The sequence below is a fragment of the Hyla sarda genome, chromosome 5 (assembly GCF_029499605.1).
Source record: "Hyla sarda isolate aHylSar1 chromosome 5, aHylSar1.hap1, whole genome shotgun sequence".
Lineage (NCBI taxonomy): Eukaryota > Metazoa > Chordata > Amphibia > Anura > Hylidae > Hyla > Hyla sarda.
This window is the reverse complement of record NC_079193.1, coordinates 216,739,825-216,759,783: the sequence shown is the minus strand read 5'-3', so window position 1 is coordinate 216,759,783 and position 19,959 is coordinate 216,739,825. Positions and strand designations below refer to the sequence as shown.

The 19,959-nt window shown below is 45.4% G+C and overlaps 2 protein-coding genes across 2 annotated transcripts in view; both read right to left on the bottom strand.

Annotated features, from left to right (window-relative positions):
- BMP6 (bone morphogenetic protein 6) overlaps positions 1-4,671 on the bottom strand; it is a 164,846-nt gene extending 160,175 nt beyond the window's left edge. The window contains exon 1 of the mRNA XM_056521124.1: positions 3,886-4,671. Coding sequence (XP_056377099.1) covers positions 3,886-4,342 — 457 coding nt within the window. The 5' untranslated portion in view covers positions 4,343-4,671. The remainder of the gene's footprint in view (positions 1-3,885) is intronic.
- A 13,282-nt stretch (positions 4,672-17,953) lies between these two features.
- The window catches only part of LOC130273794 (enoyl-CoA hydratase EchA19-like), a 113,811-nt gene continuing 111,805 nt past the window's right edge, over positions 17,954-19,959 (bottom strand). Inside the window, exon 6 of the mRNA XM_056521123.1 lies at positions 17,954-18,541. Coding sequence (XP_056377098.1) covers positions 18,321-18,541 — 221 coding nt within the window. The 3' untranslated portion in view covers positions 17,954-18,320. The remainder of the gene's footprint in view (positions 18,542-19,959) is intronic.

Genomic DNA, 19,959 nt, shown 5'->3' with positions numbered 1-19,959 from the left:
CCAACATATGCCACAACCAGAAGTGAAACTGAATATGAATGCCTAGCATTGCAAGCTTCATAGAAGGATATAAAGAAACTAAACTTACACAGCAACTACACAAAGTCCCCTACCCAAATGTTTATACTGAACGTACACTAATTCAGCAACAACATATAAATGCTGCCTTGTAATATAGCGTGCATTTCAATATATGGTCAAGATGAGAGAGAGACCTCTACTTGCAATTTATTGTATTCTCTGTCCAGGTTGAGGGCAACATAAGTTCACAGCAAGGCAATGTTCACACGTCTGGAATGTCCACTTGGAAAATCTCTGTATGGACATTCCAGGGAGTGTGGGCGCTGGCATAATATGCCGGCTCTAGGACCACGCGGTAATGCTCCGTCTCATAGACAATTATGCATTCCGTGCGGTGTCTGCAAAAAAAATTATCACGTTCTTTCTTTCTGCAGACAAGGAAAACGGAATTTCCATCCAGAATCTTGGGCAGAGTTTCAATGTGGAATTCCGCACAGAGATTTGGAAAATGTGAACATGGCCTAAGGGTATGTTTGCATGGCGGAATTCCCATGTGGAATTCCGCAGAAGAATTTCAATGGAAATTCTGCTGTAATTTACAGCCAAGGCTGCTGCTGCTACCAGGAGGGGACCAGCTGTTATCACCTGGCCACCCGGTTATCCATCTCACATCAAGGACTGTACCTTTGGGTCTGAGTGAGTGGTCCTTATTGGACCAAACATCTAAATATAGCTGGCAGCTACTATTTAACAACTGTATCGTTGCATATGTATCTTTTTCTTCCTACATCCTGTATCCCCTGATGAACCCCGATTTGCTCCACTTTATCCCTTTTGGGGGGGGGGGGGGGGCGTGTTGGGATTAATTAGGCTTACTTTGTGTATATTTGCACAGATTGTGTTTTGTAGGACATATTTTGCTGTGATAGGTGATGGGTGGAGCCCAATATCATTTGTCTAAGCTCTAACTCCCATCCCACCTATACCTGATATTTAATATTTATAATTTGAGGACTACTTATCTTATCGTAAAGTTCTATTAAAGGTTACGTTTTAATGAGCTACTTCTGTGAATACTTGTCTAAATAGCTCTAGCCATTATCAGTTATCTCCTACATTTTCAGTGAAATTGTAGTGTGAACCCACCCTAATTTGTGGCTTTGAAACCAGTTTATGGAATATACTTCTATATCCTTAACAATTTTTGCATCTTGATGCTGACTGATATGTCACAGAAGCACGTCCAGTAGTGGGAGCAGCTGTCACGCAATTCTACGTGCAGTCACCAGCATTGTGCGCTTGCACTTCCCATCTTCGAAAGAGCCAAGCACTGCAAAACTCCAAAAGAGCCGAGCACTGCCCAACTCCAAAAAGAGCTGAGCACTGCCCAACTCCGAAAGTGCCGAGGACTGCCCAACTTTGAAAGTGCTGAGCACTGCCCAACTCGGAAAGTGCCGAGCACTGCCCAACTTCGAAAGTGCCGAGCACTGCCCAACCCGGAAAGTGCCGAACACTGCCCAGCTCCGAAAGTGCCGAGCACTGCCCAACCCGGAAAGTGCAGAGCACTGCCCAAGTCCGAAAGTGCAGAGCACTGCCCAACTCCGAAAGGGCCGAGCCCTGCCCAACTCCGAAAATGCAGAGCACTGCCCAACTACGAAAGTGCCGAGCACTGCCCAACTCCGAAAGAGCCGAGCATTGCTCAACTCCGAAAGAGCCGAGCTCTGCCCAACTCCGAAAGAGCCGAGCACTGCTCAACTCCGAAAGAGCCGAGCAGTGCTCAACTCCGAAAGAGCCAAGCACTGCTCAACTTCGAAAGAGCCGAGCACTGCCCAACTCAGAAAGAGCCGAGCACTGCTCAACTCCGAAAGAGCCGAGCACTGCTCAACTCCGAAAGAGCCGAGCACTGCCCAACTCCGAAAGATCCGAGCACTGCCCAACTCCGAAAGAGCCGAGCACTGCCCAACTCCGAAAGAGCCGAGCACTGCCCAACTCCGAAAGAGGAAAGCACTGCCCAACTCACAAAGAACCGAGCTCTACCCAACTCCGAAAGAGGCGAGCACTGCCCAACGAAAAAACAGAGCACCTGTGAGCATATCATCTCCAGCTGAGCCTGTTACAAATACATTTTCAGTCTATACTGTACATTTACCTATAAACCTGTAAGATAATCTTTTTTTCCCATAGATATCCTCATACTTTTCTAGCTATTACCCCAAATCTGGCTACTACTATGCACATGATATTCTTCTCTCTCCACTCAGCCCCCCCATTTTCACCTACAGGATTTCTTACTCTGGAATCTACTATGACTATCTATCTGTCCATTAAAATCTTTAAAGGCATCCCAAGTTTTAGTCCCTATCAAGGAAAGCACATCTGCCTCCTGACCTAAACAAAGCTCACACTTCAACCATTCGCACGTTTTTATTATTGTAGTTTTGCAACAGCTGGAGACACACTGTTTGGATTTTAAGCTGTGATCAGCTATATTCTCTATCATAGTATTTGAAATCTCCCTTTTGATAGTGCTTTGTAGTCAACAGTAATAATAATTACAATCGTTATCTTAATAATACAGCTACAAGTTACAATATTTACAATGTACAATGCTACTCTCTTTCTTGGTCCATTGTTATTTGCACCCACATTCAATGTACATTAATATCACAGTCTGAGATGTGTGATCAGAGTGGGCATGTTTCCTTGGCATTCACCTGTATTTCTGAAGTGCACACTTGCTATCTAGTAGCGCCTCTCTACAGTATGGTGCAGTATAGCTTCCAGCAGCTATTCCTGACTTCTATATGTAAGGACTTTATGTGCATTAGTTCAACAATCGGTGGGATTTATTATAAAATACCAGTTTTCCTTAGAGTTATGTTTCCAGCTTTTCATTTCCCTGATCCACAACTGATATTGTACCCAATTTCTAATAAAAACTAAACCTATCAATTACTTATCTTTTGCAAGCCCTCTACTCACAATGCCTATCACCAATGGCATGAACACAACAGTAGATGTGTTTAACATTATAAAGAAGTCTGCCTGATCACTAACATGGACTAAAAGGAAATAAAAGCCACAACATACAATCTAAAGCAGTGTTTCCCAACCAGTGTTTCCCAACCACGCTTTCCGAGCATGCTGGGAGATGTAGTTTTGCAACAGCTGGAGGCACCCTGGTTGGGAAACACTGATCTAAAGAGACAAAAATACATCCACTTCATCTGAGGAGGGATAAGAGATGCACTAGTGGTGCACATACACCTGAGGGAGTCTGTCCTCACCTGATCTGCTGTTTATGGTATCACCACAGTTGCTCCTATGACTTCAGAGCCACCAAAACTGCATTGTCATGTCCAGTCACATGATGTCCCAATTTTTCCATAGTACCAATATTACAGTTCCCCACTCATCCATACCCTGAGTTATTAGTGACATTGTGTCCCCCCTCCACAATGGAAACACTGAGCAGCCCAATGCTGTTCCAGATCATTGAAGACTTGTGATCAATGTAATGTGTTCCCCACATGTTTCTCAATTAGATTCATGTGTATAAAGAATAAAGTATCAATGCTGGGCAAGAAATCTCTGCCATATGCATCACATACATGTAGGTCTGGAGCACAAGCTTCTCTGCAGATTGCAACATACTTGGCATGAAAGAGATCACCCCCAAAACCCAAATACCTTATATCTAGTCCAGTGTTTCCCAAACAGGGTGCCCCCAGCTGTTGCAAAACTACAACACCCAGCATGCCCGGACAGCCTTTGGCTGTCCGGGCATGCTGGGAGTTGTAGTTTTGCAACAGCTGGAGGCACCCTATTTGGGAAACACTGATGTAGTCTGTAGAGGACACTCACCCAGGTTCACAAAGCTCATGACCATGTCAGCATCATTGAGGAAGGCGCTGTCCTGCTGGCTGGCCAGGGGGCTGCTCACAAGACTCTTAGCCTTCATCTGGTGGCTATGGGGGCTCCTGTGTGACCAGCCCTTCATGTCCAGGACTTGCTCCTGGTCAGACATGGCATTGTACAGGTCCAGCATGAAGAGAGGGGCAGAGTTCAGCTTCCCGGGCTGGTGCTGCTGGGCCGGGCTGAGTCCATGCTGGGGTCTAGGTCTATGAGGAAGCCCTAGGATGGAGAGGATCTCCTTCTGCATCTCCCTCTTCTCGTGGCTCTTCAGGCGCCTGTACAAGAAGCCACTGTCCATGTTAGCCCTTCTGCTGCTTTCCACCAGGTTTCCCCTTGCCAGGGGCAGCAGCAGGAGGGAGTAAGAGAGCCAGAGTGCCCAGGAGAACATGTATGGTGACCTCGGCATGCTCCCTGTGCTGTGCCCAGATGCCTACTGAGGGTGCTCCCCGCACAGCGCTGGAGGGACCATCTGCCCTCTGAGGTGTTCCCAAAGCCAAGTGTACTGAGCAGTGTGCTGAGGGGGTCACCGCACCTGTCTCTGCCGCACCTGGTCCCTCCCCGCTTCAGCTCTGGAGATGACAGATGGGAATAAGGATACTCATTACCCTGGACCTTCCAGCCGAGCCTGCACAGAGTATCTGAGCCTCAGCTCACGGGCTGCCTGCTTCCTCCTCTCACACAGCCTTGGAAGTGGAAAACTTCAGGCAGGTTTCAGCGGACTTGCTCTTCCTTCCATCGCAGATTTACTGACTCGCTTCTCTAAAACAGGGTTTTATGAATTACAATGCTGTGACCGCTAGAGACACCTACTGGCCATTGTGAATAATGCAGAACATCCTCGTATGGAGAGAACTGCGGGAAAGAGCTACTTTCCGATACTTCAGGTGGGGGCAGAGCTGCCATCAGAAATTTTGGGCCCCATACACGGATCAAGGCCTGGGCTCCCCTCACATGGCCCATCACCAAGTCTGCTCCCAGGGCCTGCCAGAATTCTTACCCATCGTCTGTGAAAAATTATTTTAAAAAACAGGACAAGAAAAAGAAGAGGCCTTTAGTTCAGAGAGGAAGTAAGGAGGAAATATCCCCATACATATTACCGCCATACTGTTACTGACCAAATCCTGTATACTGAGACCAATATTACCAATAATAAAAAAAAGAAAAATTGCCAGCACAACTTCCTAATACACAGGTGCACACTGCTGTGGCAAATACAGAGTGTACAAAAAAGAAAGAAAGGTTGTAGCAGCACTCTTGGTCAAAAAATGAAGGCTCTTAGCGCACTTTTTAATCAAAACGTGTTCCCCATCCACCACGCAGAGGTGGCCTCATTTCAGATGGGACCCTAACATGCTAAATCAATTCACCTTCTGCTGGGAATATGGCCTCTGACTGGGTGACATGTAGAATACACTATCAAATTGAAAACCTCCTATGAGGTGGCCCAATTTTGGATAGGACCCTGACATACTTGATTCACTCACCTCTGCTGGGCATATGGCCTCTGACTGGGTGACATGCAGGATCCACTACCAATTTAAAGCAATTTAAGCAATTGGTGGATGGGGAACATGTTTTGATTACCAATAATACCAGTATAAAGGGAGGAATATTATCACCATACATATTACCATCATACTGTTACTGACCAAATCCTGTATACTGACCAATATTACCAATAATGCCAGTATACAAGGAGGAATATTATCACTATACATATTACCATCAAACTGCAATCCAAAAGTGAAGGCCAGCAATATTAACCCTGTCCTGTGTTGTGCAAGCGACAAGCCAGCTTGCCAGGCTGGAACAGCAATACACATCCAAAAGGAAAAATCACAGCACAACTCCAAGGATCCCGTCTTTCAAATCAGGGCTGAAATGTTATTGCACCATGAAACAAACAGTGCAACGTTTCGGCATACAATGCCTTTATCAATGCTTGATAAAGGCATTGTATGCCGAAATGTCGCACTGTTTGTTACATAGTGCAATAACATTTCAGCCCTGATTTGAAAGCCTGGGGGGGGGGGGGGGGTTTATCAAAACCTGTACAGAGAAAAAGTTTCCCAGTTGCCCAGAGAAACCAATCAGATCACTTATTTTATTTTGCAGAGGCCTTGTTAAAAATTAAAGAAGAAATCCGATTGGTTACTATGGGCAACTGGGCAGCTTTTCCTCAGCACAGGTTTTGATATACCTCCCCTTGGTTTCCTGGAGTTGTGCTGTGATTTTGCTTTTTGGATGTATATTACCATCATACTGTTACTGACCAAATCCTGCATACTGAGACCAATATTACCAATAATAATAATAATATCAATATAAAAGTAAAAATAATACCACTACACCATGACCACTACGATTACCACTACATAGTGATTGAAATAAAACCACTGAACATAGACCAATATCCCCCCAAAGAAAGCCCACATAGTAATGACACGCGCTCTACACGGGCTCTAAAGATCGTATAAGTGATTACAGTGCAGTTACATCTGTTGACTCACAGGAGGCGCCTTATTGGAGTTGTTCTCTTTCCTTTACTTCTCTATTTTGCTCAGACCATCATGAAGTCGTCTTCTAACCATGACTCATCTCCACAGAATCTGTCAGAAAACAAACATATTAGGCTCCGCACTTTATCAGCACATTTCCCACATGTTCCCAACCCTAAGTGCCCCAAATAATGAATAAATGAATAGTATAAGGAAGCAATTAATTGTGTTGGGTTAAAGGGTGGTGGGTAGGTTATTTCCCCTCCCCTATTAAGTAGTGGCCTCGTAGGTAGGTAGGAAATCCCCTATAAGTTAGAACCCACACCCAGTACGTCGATAATTCCCCTAGTAGGTAATGCCCCCAGGTAAGTAATGTCCCAGTAGGTAGGCAGTAGGTCATGCCCTCAGATAGGTTGTAGTTAATGCCCCCAGTAGGTATGTAATAGGTAATGCCCCAGTAGGTGGTGCCCCTAGATCGGTAATGCCCTCAGTAGGTAATTCTCCCAGGTAGATAATGCCCCAGTAAAAAGTGCCCCCCAGGTAGGTAATGCCCTTAGTAGGTAGTACCCCCAGTAGTTATTGCCTCCAGTAAATAGTGCCCCCAGGTAGGTCAAGCCTCCAATAGGTAGTTACCCCAGGAAGGTAATCCCCCAGTAGATAGTAGCCTGAAGCAGCAGCCTCTGTGCTGATTGTAAAGGACCCACAGCCCCTCCCAGCATCTAAGTGAGTAGGGGCACAGGGGTAGGGGTGTTAGGTGGGAGCCCTGGAGTAAGGGTCTGGCAGCGAGATAGATAGGATATAGATAGATAGATATGAAATAGATAGATATGAGATAGATAGATATGAGATAGATAGATAGATATGAGATAGATAGATATATAGATATGAGATAGATAGATATGAGATAGATAGATAGATAGATAGATGTGAGATAGATAGGCAAATAACAGTCCAGGGTGAGCGGCCACGTCAAGAGCCTTCAGGTATCAACAAAAACAGAGGTGAACTGCAGTACACAAAATGGGGTGAAGTCAAGTAGCGTTATTCCATTCCAAGATAGCAACGTTTCACCTGCCCATGCGGTCTTATTCAAGCACGAAAAAGGTTGCATGGGTAGCTGAAATGTTGCTATCTTGGAATGGAATAAAGCTACTTGACTTCACCCCATTTTGTGTACTGCAGTTCACCTCTGTTTTGATAGATAATAGATAGACATGAGATATATATATATATATATATATGCCCCCAGTAGGTATGTAATAGGTAATGCCCCAGTAGGTGGTGCCCCTAGATCGGTAATGCCCTCAGTAGGTAGTAGGTAATTCTCCCAGGTAGATAATGCCCCCAGTAAAAAGTGCCCTGAGCATGGTGCGAATGACTTGGGAAGAGAAACCGCGGCTCTCAAAACCGCGGTCTCGACCGCCACACCGTCAAAGCAGAGATGGTAATAGGGGTGGCACAGGAAACCTGAGATAGGAGGTCTGGAAGAAAGGGAAGGTGCAACGTTAAGTCGTTCAGGAGCCTGACCATGACGACGTACCACGCCTGCTGGGCCCAGGCTGGGCCACTAGAATGGCGGAAACGCCCCACTGAGAGTTTCCTCAGGACCCCGAAAAGAGAAGAAAGGGAGGAAACAGATAAGGTAGGGCAAAGCCCAACCACCAAATAGACAAGGTAGGGCAAGGCTCGACCAAGAGAGAGGAACGCTTCGGTTGTGGCAGGACAAGCAGAGGTCCACACCTGGAGCACCCCAGGGGTTGCAGATCACAGCAAACACCCCTGGATGTAGGGACCAGTGGCCTTGGACGACTGAGGACCGGCCGAGAAGATCACATCCCAGGGACGGCCAGACTGAAGATAACTGAGATGGCCAGAAACCTGAGTTCCGCCCAGGAGGGAAATTCCCAAGAAGCAAGCAAAGAAAGAATTGCCCTAGGCCCCAAAATGTTGAAGGGGAAAAGGCTTCTCGGGGGCCAAGACCCCAGACCGGGCGGTCCCTGAAAAACCTCCCCAGCCTGACAGACTGGCAGGGATGGACAGGAAGGAACACCCCCGAAAAAAATTAGGGGGAAAACGAAGCCACCATAGAAGGGACCGACAAGACTGAGAGAGAGAACGATCCTGCAGCCAAGAGACGATGGAGACCTGTCACACCAGAAGAAAATCCCCACTTTTCGTCGGTGATGAAACTGAGCAAATGGCACGGCCTCCACGGCCGCCGCCAATCGACCCAGGACATCCATGCAAAAGCGAATGGAAACTGGAGCAGGGAGCCAAAGTCATCAGACTCTTGAAAAGAGTCGTCGGAGTCGAAAGCGGGCAGAGGCTGCATCGAACTGGAGCCCCAGAAGAGCGGTTGGGCTTGTCCCAAATGACCATCCAACCGAAGTGAGACAAGGTCTGGAGGTTGAGACTAAGACTCTCCAGGATCTGGGTCCTGGCTGGAGCTCAGATCAGGAGGTAGTCCAAATAAGGAATCACGGAAACAACTGTTACCCGTAAAAAGGCTATCACAGGCGCTAGGACTTTGGTAAAGGTCCGCGGAGAAGTGGCCAGACCGAAATGGATAGCCACAATAGAAAATGACCGTCTGGAACTTCAGAGCGGAGGTACCGCTGATGACCAGGAAACAATGAGAAGTTGAGGCAGGCATCCTTGATGTCCACCGAGGAACAAAAACTCCCCTTGAACCATGGACGCCAGCACTGAACGGAGAGACTCCATTCGGGATGGAAACGCAAGATGCTGGCTGAGATACTCGAGAACCAAGCGAACAGAAACGCCTTTCTTGAAGACCACAGAGAGGTTGGAATAAACCTTGAAAACGTTCCCCTGAAGCTGCATGTCCAGGCATCCCGGAGGGTAAGAGGCGACCAACCACCCGAGAGAGGTCGATGGGTGGGGGCGATCCTTCAGGCCGAGGAAGGCCTACATGTGCCTGATGGGGCCGCCAAACGGCCGGAACGGATAGCCGACCTCCGGGAGGAATGGGATCGGAAAGAGGAGCCCTCTTCCCATGAAGGCGCCTGGCTGGACCCTTTATTGGTACCCTTTGTTGGTACCAAAGGTCCGCAGAACCGGAAGGAGAACTTACGACGGAAAGCGGTTCTGTGAGTCTTACCAGAGGTAATAAAGAACTCTTTTTCCACCCGTCGCCTCACTTCCTGAAGGTGGCGTCCGCATTCCAGGCATAAAGCCACATGAAGGGACGGTGGCTACCAGGTAGCTTGTGGTAAAGGCAGCACAGTGGCTGCGCATGGAAGCAGAACACAGAAAAAATCTCCAGCTGCAGAGCATCGGAGAGCTAGATTAAATAAATCCTCCGGAGGGATCTTGAAGACTACCCTGGTGGAGTTGGAAGACCATACTAAAAGGGCCTTTGACACCCAGGCAGAATCAAAAGCAGGAAGAACCTGCTGCCTCAAGGGCAGAGATTGCCAAAATATCCACCTTCATGTCCGCTGGATTCTTGAAGGCAGCCGCATCAGCCAACGGCCGGGTAGGCGCCTTAGAGAGGCGGGAGACCGGTGGATCCACAGTTGGAGAGGAGGTCCACCGAGCAACGAGGTCCTTGGCGAAGGAATACCGCGCTTGAACCTTCTTCGTTTCATCAAACTTCTTGTCAGGGTGACTTAAGGTGGATACCCGCAGGGCGTAAAATTCAGCGTGAGAGCTGAAAGTCTTGAGTGCCGGTCGGGCACAAAGAAAGGAGACTTCTGGAGCCACTTCGGAAGTTCCTGGGTCCTTTAGATGGAAGGTGTCTCTTATGGCCGCAACCACTGAGTACACCACATCAGGCACATCTGTGCGGTCCTCTGAGTCGGAGGCCGAATCAGAAACCCCGTCCACAAGTTCTCCAGGTGAATAGGAACGAGGTGAGGCAGCCCTGGAAGAGGTCGGACACGATGAAAGGAAACTTCTGGACCACGTCCGAAGTTCCTGGGTCCTTTAGCTGGAAGGTTTCTCTTATGGCCGCAACCAATGAGTACACCACCTTAGGCACCGTGCAGTCCTCTGAGTCGGAGGCCGAATCAGAAACTTCTTTCACAAGTTCTCCAGGTGAATGGGAACGTGTGAGGCGGCCCTGGAAGAGAGAGAGACGGACCTGGTACGCGGGTCTGGAGAGCTAGAGCGGCGACCCTGGGAGCATTCTCTAGAGGAGCGACGCTTGCTACAGGTCGGAGTAACGGGGCGATGCCTGCAAGGGGAGCGCCCGTGCCTGCCAGAAGACTCGGGGGATGAGTCAGATGACACACCCCTATGATGCTGCGAGAGCATCAGAATAGAGGGAGAGCGGGACCCTCCGGAGGGCCGGTGTAGGGAGGGCCTCTCCAAGGCAGTCCCACATAACGGGAGACCTGAGCCAAGTCGGATGTAGACTGGGAGAGGGAGAAAACCCAGGCTGGAGGGGCTGCCGAATCCACCGGGTCTGAAGAACAACCGGGGTAGAGTAGCAGGGGGTCTAGGGGAGCAGTGGAGCAGGCAGAACAAGTGGTTCAGCAGGACCAGACAGTTTAGAGTTACAGTATTAACAGAGTAAAGGAGTGGCTACAACTCCAGTTAACTGTTTAGAGGGAGGCCGTTCTGGGCCTCTCTCACCCAAGACTGTGTTCCATCTCACTGTGTTGCTGATACAGTCCGCTTATCTTACTGTTTCACATGTCTTGAGATCCCCATAGACCACAATGTACCTATTTTAAAAATTAAACCACAACACTGTAACACTCTGTCTCACCCCGGGACTCGAACCCATGGAGGTCTCCAGGCTGTCAGAGAGGAGAACTGCCGGCCAATAGCAAGGGAGTGGTGTGTTAGGAGCATTGGGCACCGCTGATTGGCCCCTGCCACCATAATCACGCACAGCGCTGATTGGTGGACAGTTTGCGCCGAAGTATTAACAAGAACCCCGTAATGGCGCCCGCTCCTTGCCCCGAGCGCACATGCGAATGCATGTGCGCTCGCGGGGAACTGAGCGGACTAGACGCCGCCGGCAGCAGCCGCTGCTGAAAGGGAAAGTAAGCCGGCGCCCAGAGCGCCCGCATAGAAGAACGCCACGGCTGTCAGCCGCTTCAATGTAAAAAACACACTCACAGTCGTTCCACACACACACACATATAAGAATAAAGTGTAGAAAGTTGTGCCCCATCCAAACTGCCACTGCTCACCCCAGTAATAAAGGACCCCCTGTCCAGGCCAGCCCCATTAGACCCATGAGAAAGGTGGGCCAAAAACTGAGGGTCTCCAGCTGTTGCAAATCTGCACCTAAGGAGAAAGGGAAATATAGTCACCTCAGTCAGAAAAACTTAGCTCATGAAGTCTTCCTATGAAGTCTCCAGCCAGCTTTTATCACCTGCATCATGCCGGGCTACCATGTGCGAGCGAGGCGAGCAGGGAGATAGGGTGACCCGGACCCATGAGGTACAAACCCAGGCGCCGACCGTTGGCGAGAGGGGGTGAACAGCGCATATACACAATGTCTGTGCCCCCTTACTCGCAATGGGGAAACAGTGAGCCACAGTTCCTGAGTCCCCACCTTAAAACAGGAAAGAAAATGGAATAAAAAACTAACACATTCCCTAACTAGGAAAATAAAAAAACATAAGACCTGGTCTGGAGAGAACTCCAGACCATGTCCATCTCCTTAGACACTAAGCTTAAACTGATTACCTCAGGGCCTGGAGGCGGGTATATCCTGCTGGGAGTAGCCGACTTTTTTGTTGCCATAGTGTCATACCTCCTAGAGACAGCAGAATACACCCACGGTCTGTGTCCCCCAATGGAGTCGATAGAGAAAGTTAGATTTTATTTCCATCATTTACACTTTCAAAATAACAGAAAACAAAAAAATGGTGTCTGCAAAAGTTTGGGCACCCTGCAGAGTTAATATCTTGTACTGCCCCCTTTGGCAAGTATCACAGCTTGTAAACGCTTTTTGTAGCCAGCCAAGAGTCTCTTAATTCTTGTTTGAGGTATCTTTGCCCATTCTTCCTTACAAAAAGTCTTCCAGTTCTTTGAGATTTCTGGTCTGTCTGTCACGCACTGCTCTTTTAAGGTCTATCCATAGATTTTCAATTATGTTGAGATCAGGAGATTGTGAAGGCCATGGCAAAACCTTCAGTTTACGCCTCTTGATCTAATCCCCCATGGATTTCGAGGTGTGTTTAGGATCATTATCCATTTGTAGAAGCCATCCTCTCTTTAACTTCAGCTTTTTCACAGATGGCATCAAGTTAGCATCCAAAATTTGCTGAAATCTTATTGAATCAATGTTTCCTTCTACTCGTGAGATTTTCCCTGTGCCACTGGCTGCAATACAACCCAAAGCATGATTGATCCACCCCCATGCTTAACAGTTGGACAGAGGTTCTTTTCATTAAATTCTGTTCCCCTTCTTCTCCAAACGTAAGTCTTGAATTGGGGACATTCTTCTTTGCCAGTTGGTCACCTTAGAAGACAGAAGACTCCATGACAGAAACCTGTCAAGTCCCTTACAGACTTTGCCCATTCCAGAAACCCCTCTGTCTCATGTGGTGGGGAACTTTCAGAGTTCCACAGAAGAGGGTGTGGTGTCCCGTACCGTATTGCATCCAGTACCTAGTGTAGAGGTCCCCAAAGTCAGAGTAACTACTTTCAGGTAGGGTTCCTCTCCTTAAGTCTAACTTTAGTGTTCATGAATGTATATATTAATAATTATATCTATATTGTATAGAAATGTATAGTACTTACCTTGTTCAGCGTCGCAGGACCTTCGGTCATGTGACCATGCTAGTAACCTCTATGGTATGTTGCAGGATCTTAGGAGGTCCTTGGGTCACGTGTACCCACAAATCTCTGTAACGGTGATTGACATCCGTTTGGACCAATTAGCGTTAGTCCAGCCACTGCCCATATAAGGGAGCTGCGTCCAATTATCGCTCTCTTGGGTTGCTGCTCTCGTGGATGCCGGACTAACAGGACGGTGTGCTACGCAACTTTCAAAGACACGCTAGGCCTCAAAACCTACTGCCTCAGCAGAACCAAAAATTGTGAGTTTTACTCTAATCCCTGCTAATACTAGCGTGACTACTTGACCGCAACTAATTCCCCTAAATCCAGTGGAACAGCACAATAGACTAAAGACTTTAAAGCTAAAGTCCCAACCATTGTCAATCTCCAAAAGGAAGCTGTTGTATTGATAAGAGACTGTTATGTTAATGAAGTGTACAGAAAATCTTCAGTAAAGTTAACGCTGTTTACAGAACTTTTGATCCCCACTGTAAATATAAATAATAGATAGATATTCCAAATAGGTTGCCTACAGCTGTTCCAAAACTACAACTCCCAGCATGCCCACACAGCCAAAGGCATGCTGGGAGTTGTAGTTTTGCAACAGCCAAAGGCACCCTCGTTGAGAAACAATGAGATTGGGGTAAATAGGCACTCTCATTCTTTCCCAACCAGGGTGCTTTCGGCTGTTGCATGAGATAGTGCCTATTTACCTTCCACTAATCCCCAAATTGCAAACCCCTCCCCTCCCCAGAAATTTACTTACTTTGATGGGCAGGACCGATCTGTGAGCATGGGAAGTCTTTCTCATTTCAGTAGCCACCGGATATCAGGGTCGTTGGTGGAGAGCAGGAAACACAAAGCATATGCCTGCTCCACCAATAGTGTGAGGGCAGAGGGAAGGGGAAGGGCGTGTCTCTCTGCTCTCCTCTTCAGCTCTCCTCCAAACAGACAGCGCAGCTGCAGCCCCTGTGCTGATATTACAGGGCCTGCATGCTGCAGATTTAAAAAATAAATAAAAGAAAATGTCTCTGGCAGTGGCCAGAGGTTACAGGTTATGGATTCTAGATCTATATGGACAGAAGGTTGACCCAGGGATCTATTCTGATGCCCTATTTGGAGTCGGGAATACATTTTTACCTTGAGTATGAGTTTTTTTTTTGCATTCCTCTGGATCAACTCAGTAGGGACTCATTAGGTTTATAGGTTGAACTTGATGGACTCTGGTCTTTTTTCAACCTTATGAACTATGTTACTTTAGTTATAATTTAAAAATAGTAAAACAAAACAAAACCTATATAATTTGGGTATTGTTCTAATTGTATGCACCTACAGAATAGATATAACATGTCATATGTACCGAAAAGTGCACTGCGTAGAAACGGGAGCCCCCAAATGTTGCTAAATAGCTTCTTTTTTTTTTCTACACTCAAATATTTTTTTTTTATTTCACTGTCAACATAGTAGTCAAATTAGTGATGTAATTACAAAGTACAGTTGGTGTCGCACATACAAGCCCTTACATGGGTCTGTAAGTGGAAAATGTAAAGCGTTATGGCTTTTAGAACACCAAGAGGAAAAAACAAAAGAGCAAAAAAAAAAAATAAATACATGTCCTTAAGGGGTTAAAATATACTGTTTCCCCATAAAGTTAATTAAGTTTATACACTACCCCATAAATAAATGAATTATACACTGTGCCCCATATATGAATAATATACTGTGCCCCAAATATGAATATTGTGCCCCCATAAGTTTATTAATGTACTTTGCCCCCATAAATTAGTTTATTAATATACTGTGCCCCCATTATTGAATTTATTAACATACTGGGCTCCCACTGTTCATAAGATGCTTACCTGTCCCATGTATTCTCACATATCTTCATTAGATGCTGATCTGGGCTCAGATAGTCAGGCCTGGCACCTAGTTAAAGAGTACCTGTTAGCAAATAAAACTGTCAATATAGCGTTCCTTGTGTAATTAGCAGACACTTTCCCATTCACTTACTTTTAAAATTATCAACATAAATATGTTTAAAATGTAATAGAAAAAAACGGCCACTAGGTGACTCTGTTCTGTTCCCTGCTGCAATGAATACAGTGAGTTTTGTCTCCTCCCACCCTGGCAGGAGACCAAACTCAGGAAGTGCTTCTAGCTGCACAGAGCCTCACTGAAAGCTGCAAAGAGCCTCACTGAAACATGCACGGTAAAACACAAAGCTTTTTAAAGCGCTGGGTGGGAGGTGTGTTAGGAGTAGTTAGGGAACATAGCCTGAGTTAGTTTAGAAAAGTTTATTTGGTGACAGGTACTCTTTAAGTAAGCAGGCAATGTGATTATGTAATTATGCTGCCTATGTCCTAGAGGGAGTGCTAAGTGATGGTGCCAGGAGCCTAGGGCTCAACTGTTAGGATGAGCTTACAATTGAATGCAGCCAGGGAACTGGTTCCAGTCTACTGCTTTTTCCAAGTTCGCTGAAAAGCTGTAATTTTACCAACCAGTCCACAGAAACCGGGGGAAACTGCTTGAATCCTACCCCTAATAGCCGATCACTGGCTTCTGTGATCCTGTGGCTTTAGTATAAGGGTCACATTTGGGTGGTTTCTAAACATACATAAAAAATACTTATGTAAATGTTCACAGAATATCAGAGCATTGTTGGGTTTTATTTTTTTACTAAATTACTAGGAGCCTAGATACAATTCCAAAAAGCTTTCTGGCATTTTATACAACAGTGATAAGGGCAAATTTACAACAACCGTTTGGCTGCAGGAGGCTATGCCTTTCTACTAAGCCCCACCAACCCAATTTTTTTTTGCAAAAAACGTCATACATTTCATAATATATTCCTCCTGTAGTGTTTTGGTATGTGCTGTTTATATAGCGTTATCGGCATGAAGAAGGTATAGATATATATATATTTTTTTCCTTTGGTAAAAACCTTAAAATGGCATTAAAACAACATGCAAAAAAATGACTGAAAAACACCAGTACATTACTATGAGTAAGTCCACCTGGAAGAAAATTTCTTTAAATTTTACCTGCAGATTCACATAGTTAAAATCTGCAGTGCATAACAGATCTGGGCAAGGGGACATGCTTTATAAATTTTCCGCAGGGTAATTGACCAACTATGTGACTTTTATAATCTCAAGTTAGCCAATTTCTATTGCAGATTTGCAGCTCTAATTTTACACCTTCAGGGTAGGGTCACACGTGCTGTATTTTTCAGCTGCATATTTTCCTACCCATTGAAGGCAAAGGGTAGCAACATACGCAGCTGATGAAATCCACTACGAAATCCCACAACAGAAATTGTCAGAAATGACCATGCCTGGTAACCGCTGCAGATTTTACCTTCACAAGTACACACTTACCTTCAATGTAGAGGAATAAAATTTGATGTTTTTGCTGCAAAGTCTGCATGTACCATCTGCATTAAAAATCTGTCACGCAAAGGGAGATTCTGCATGCGTTTTTACATTTCATACATGTAAGCTTTTGGTGTAAACCAATAAAGTAGTTTAAATGTATGGCTGTGGCGCTGGAATCACATTGTTTGGATATGGCCCTTATTTTAGAGGCCCATCAAGACTATCCATGCACCTTGTGATCAAGACCTTACTGAATTTACTGGTGGATCATAGAATGCATTCAATGTGAGCTGTTTGAACACACCCTATACATCCTATGGATGTCTGCTGCCTTAGAAAAATTGCTATATTAAGGGTATTTAACGCCTCTATACTAAGCTGTCTTTGTTAGCCCCATAGACTTTGAGAAGGGCCGAAGCTTAGCTGCTCAACCACCATTCCATTTAATCTTCTTATCACTGTTGTATAATAACCAAAAACAGGAGACTTGGGACCCTTGTTCTAATGATCAGTGAGGGTACAGAGAGGCAGTGATCATACGTTTATCACCTATCCTGTGGACAGATTATAAATGTCCTTACGAAATGAGACTATACGTACCTGACTTACTTCCAGGTAAGTCAGGTACGTATATACTAGCCTGAACCAGTTAGGAGACAAATGTATGACACCAAATTATAGAGGTATTCTTCCTAAACAGAGCTAATTTCTTTCAAAAACACTTCCAGTCTGGCTCCAGGTTGGGTGTGGTATTACAACTTGGCTCCATTCACTTCAATGGAACTGAGCAGCAGAACCACACCCAACCCGGAGGAACGTTTTTTGAAAGAAATTAGCTCAGTTTTTCTATTCCTGGATAACCCCTTTAATCTGATTGAGAATACCTCGATAGGCTTTGTTTGACATTGGAGGCACATGGAGGTACAGTATGTCCCCAAAAGTTTCTATGGGGGGGGGGGGGGTTAACAGTAAATGCTGATGATTAATTACTTAAAGGGGGTTGTTTGATGCTTATAAAAAAAAACTTTAAGGGCCCAGACTGGCTTAGTACAAGTTAAAAGAACAAGTAATATGATATAGTACTTATCAACATATAAAAAGCCAGTGATTGGCTAGGTGGGCATTTTCTGTGTCTCAAGATGTCATCAGGAAGTGCTGATCAGGAGGAATCAGTCATGGTCAAGGTGGCAGCTGTAATGAGATTGGGCAGATGAGTATTACTTATTTTTAAGCCAGCCTCAGCCTTTATTTTTTTTTTCTTTTGCAGCATTGAAAACCCCTATATTGTGCCATGCTTTCTAGTTAAAATGACCCTAAAGGACCATAACAATTGTAAAGAAAAAAAATAAAACACCAAGAACAAAAAATAAATATTTTCCATTTATTTGGATTTATTTTAATTTCTTCAGTCATAGACATAAGCATGTATTCAGTTTTATGTTAACAGATCAGAAGTGTTGGACCTCATGTACTATTTCCCCTTTTCATACTGAATTTGTATTAGTTTTTTCCTTCATTTGCATGAATGTGAGGTATTATAAAAAGATTACAATTATGTAAACAGACAATGATACCCCCATGAAGTACACAATAGAACCTGCCCTATATCAACTTAGTGTTAATTACTTTGTCAATGTAGGTAAAATGTCCACAATGTTTGTAAAATCAGTACTGTACATCAATAAACGTACGATGCAGATGACTAATGCCTACATCCTCTGGAGTCAGACATATAAGCAGAGAGTGTCTATAACTTCCCCTTCCTCCCCTCACCGGAAGCGAACCTGCTTGCACCAGCAACTGACTCTTCAGCTAGGACCTCTGCTCCATTATTTAATTCATACTGCATTGCATCTGTAAAGCTGGTGGCATCAAAGGTGCTGTAATAAGCAGATGCTCTGTCTGCACGCATGCACTTCTGAGGGAACGCAGAGATCTGTTCTGCCAACTCAATAGCACTTTGAAGGCCTAAAAAGGGTAAAATGAAGCATGAGTAATAGTAGTAATAACACATAACAAAGAAAGGCAATCAAATGTATTATTAAATGCAAGTATTTTTTAATGTTTAAATGTTGCCAGGCTGGGCTAAAAAAAAAATGTGTACATACATGCCTCGATGGCCCACTACTGCCACACCCATGGTGCCCAGTCTATTTGCGCAGTCCACTTCCTGTCTACATCTCAACTGAAAGGAAAACTGTCACATGTTCACACCCACACTAACCACAGGTAATGACGGATAGTGTGGGGGATGCTGATTCACATGATCCCTACCTTGCCCGGATCAGTCCATCCATTCGCCCGCAATCTTAGTTTTTCTATGTATGTATATGTGGCTGTAAATGGCACGGGCAGGGTTTTCAGTAGCCTAGTGGCACTGTGATGTCCGCTTATGAATATTCATCCGCCCTCCCTCCAGCTCTTCCTCTCCCCGCCGCTCCTAACTGGTCTTCACTGCGCATGTCAGGAAGTGGCACAGGCGCAGTGAAGACCAGTTAGGAGTGGCGGTGAAAGGGAGAGCCGGAGGGAGGGGGGATGAATATTCATAAGCGGGCGGCGCTGCGAACGGGCAGTGCTGACGTCACAGTGCCACTAGGCTACTGAAAACCCTGCCCTTGCCAGTTACAGCCACATTTGCATATATAGAAACAATAAGATTGCAGGCCAACGGCCAGACGGATCCGGGCAAGGTAGGGATCATATGAATCAGCGTCGCCTGCGATGTCTGTCAGTACCTGTGGTTAGTGCGGGAGTGAACATGTGACAGTTTTACTTTTAAGGAAATGTCCATGCAGTGATTGGCAGAGCAGCTACTTCCTAGTGTCAAGACATTGCCAGGAAGTGCTAAGCAGAAAGGTAATTGAAGCAGGTTAGTACCCATTTGTTTAGCCCAGCTGGGCCACATTTAGACATAAAAAGTCCCTGGTAAATTTTTTAAGTAAGTGTTGGTTATACTTAAAAAAAAAAAGAAACCTTTTTGCATTACCCTCTGATAATTCGGTATGTCTATGTGCAATTTTCAGGGCTGGATACTCCAGTAAAGTGAATGGGAGGCAGGTGTATTCACTTTGCTCTTCTCATATTTCTCTTTCAATTTAATGGAAAAAATGGGGGCAATCCCCAGCCCACTGGGGAGAAATAATTTTGGTGTTTGGTGTGGGAGCTGGTAGGGGTTTTAGAAGAAAAAATGTCTATATGCAGGTGGTTTTCTACTATAAATTCTAATGTAGTTTGAGACCAAGAAAAACTCTAAAAAATATTTTGGCACACTTGGTCAAAACACTTGTAGATGATAAAAATTGTGTTATTTTGCTCCTGAAGCTTATGTCTCCATTTTACTCTTCTTAATGTCAGTCTCCACCCGAACATCCCTTAGTTAGTATGAC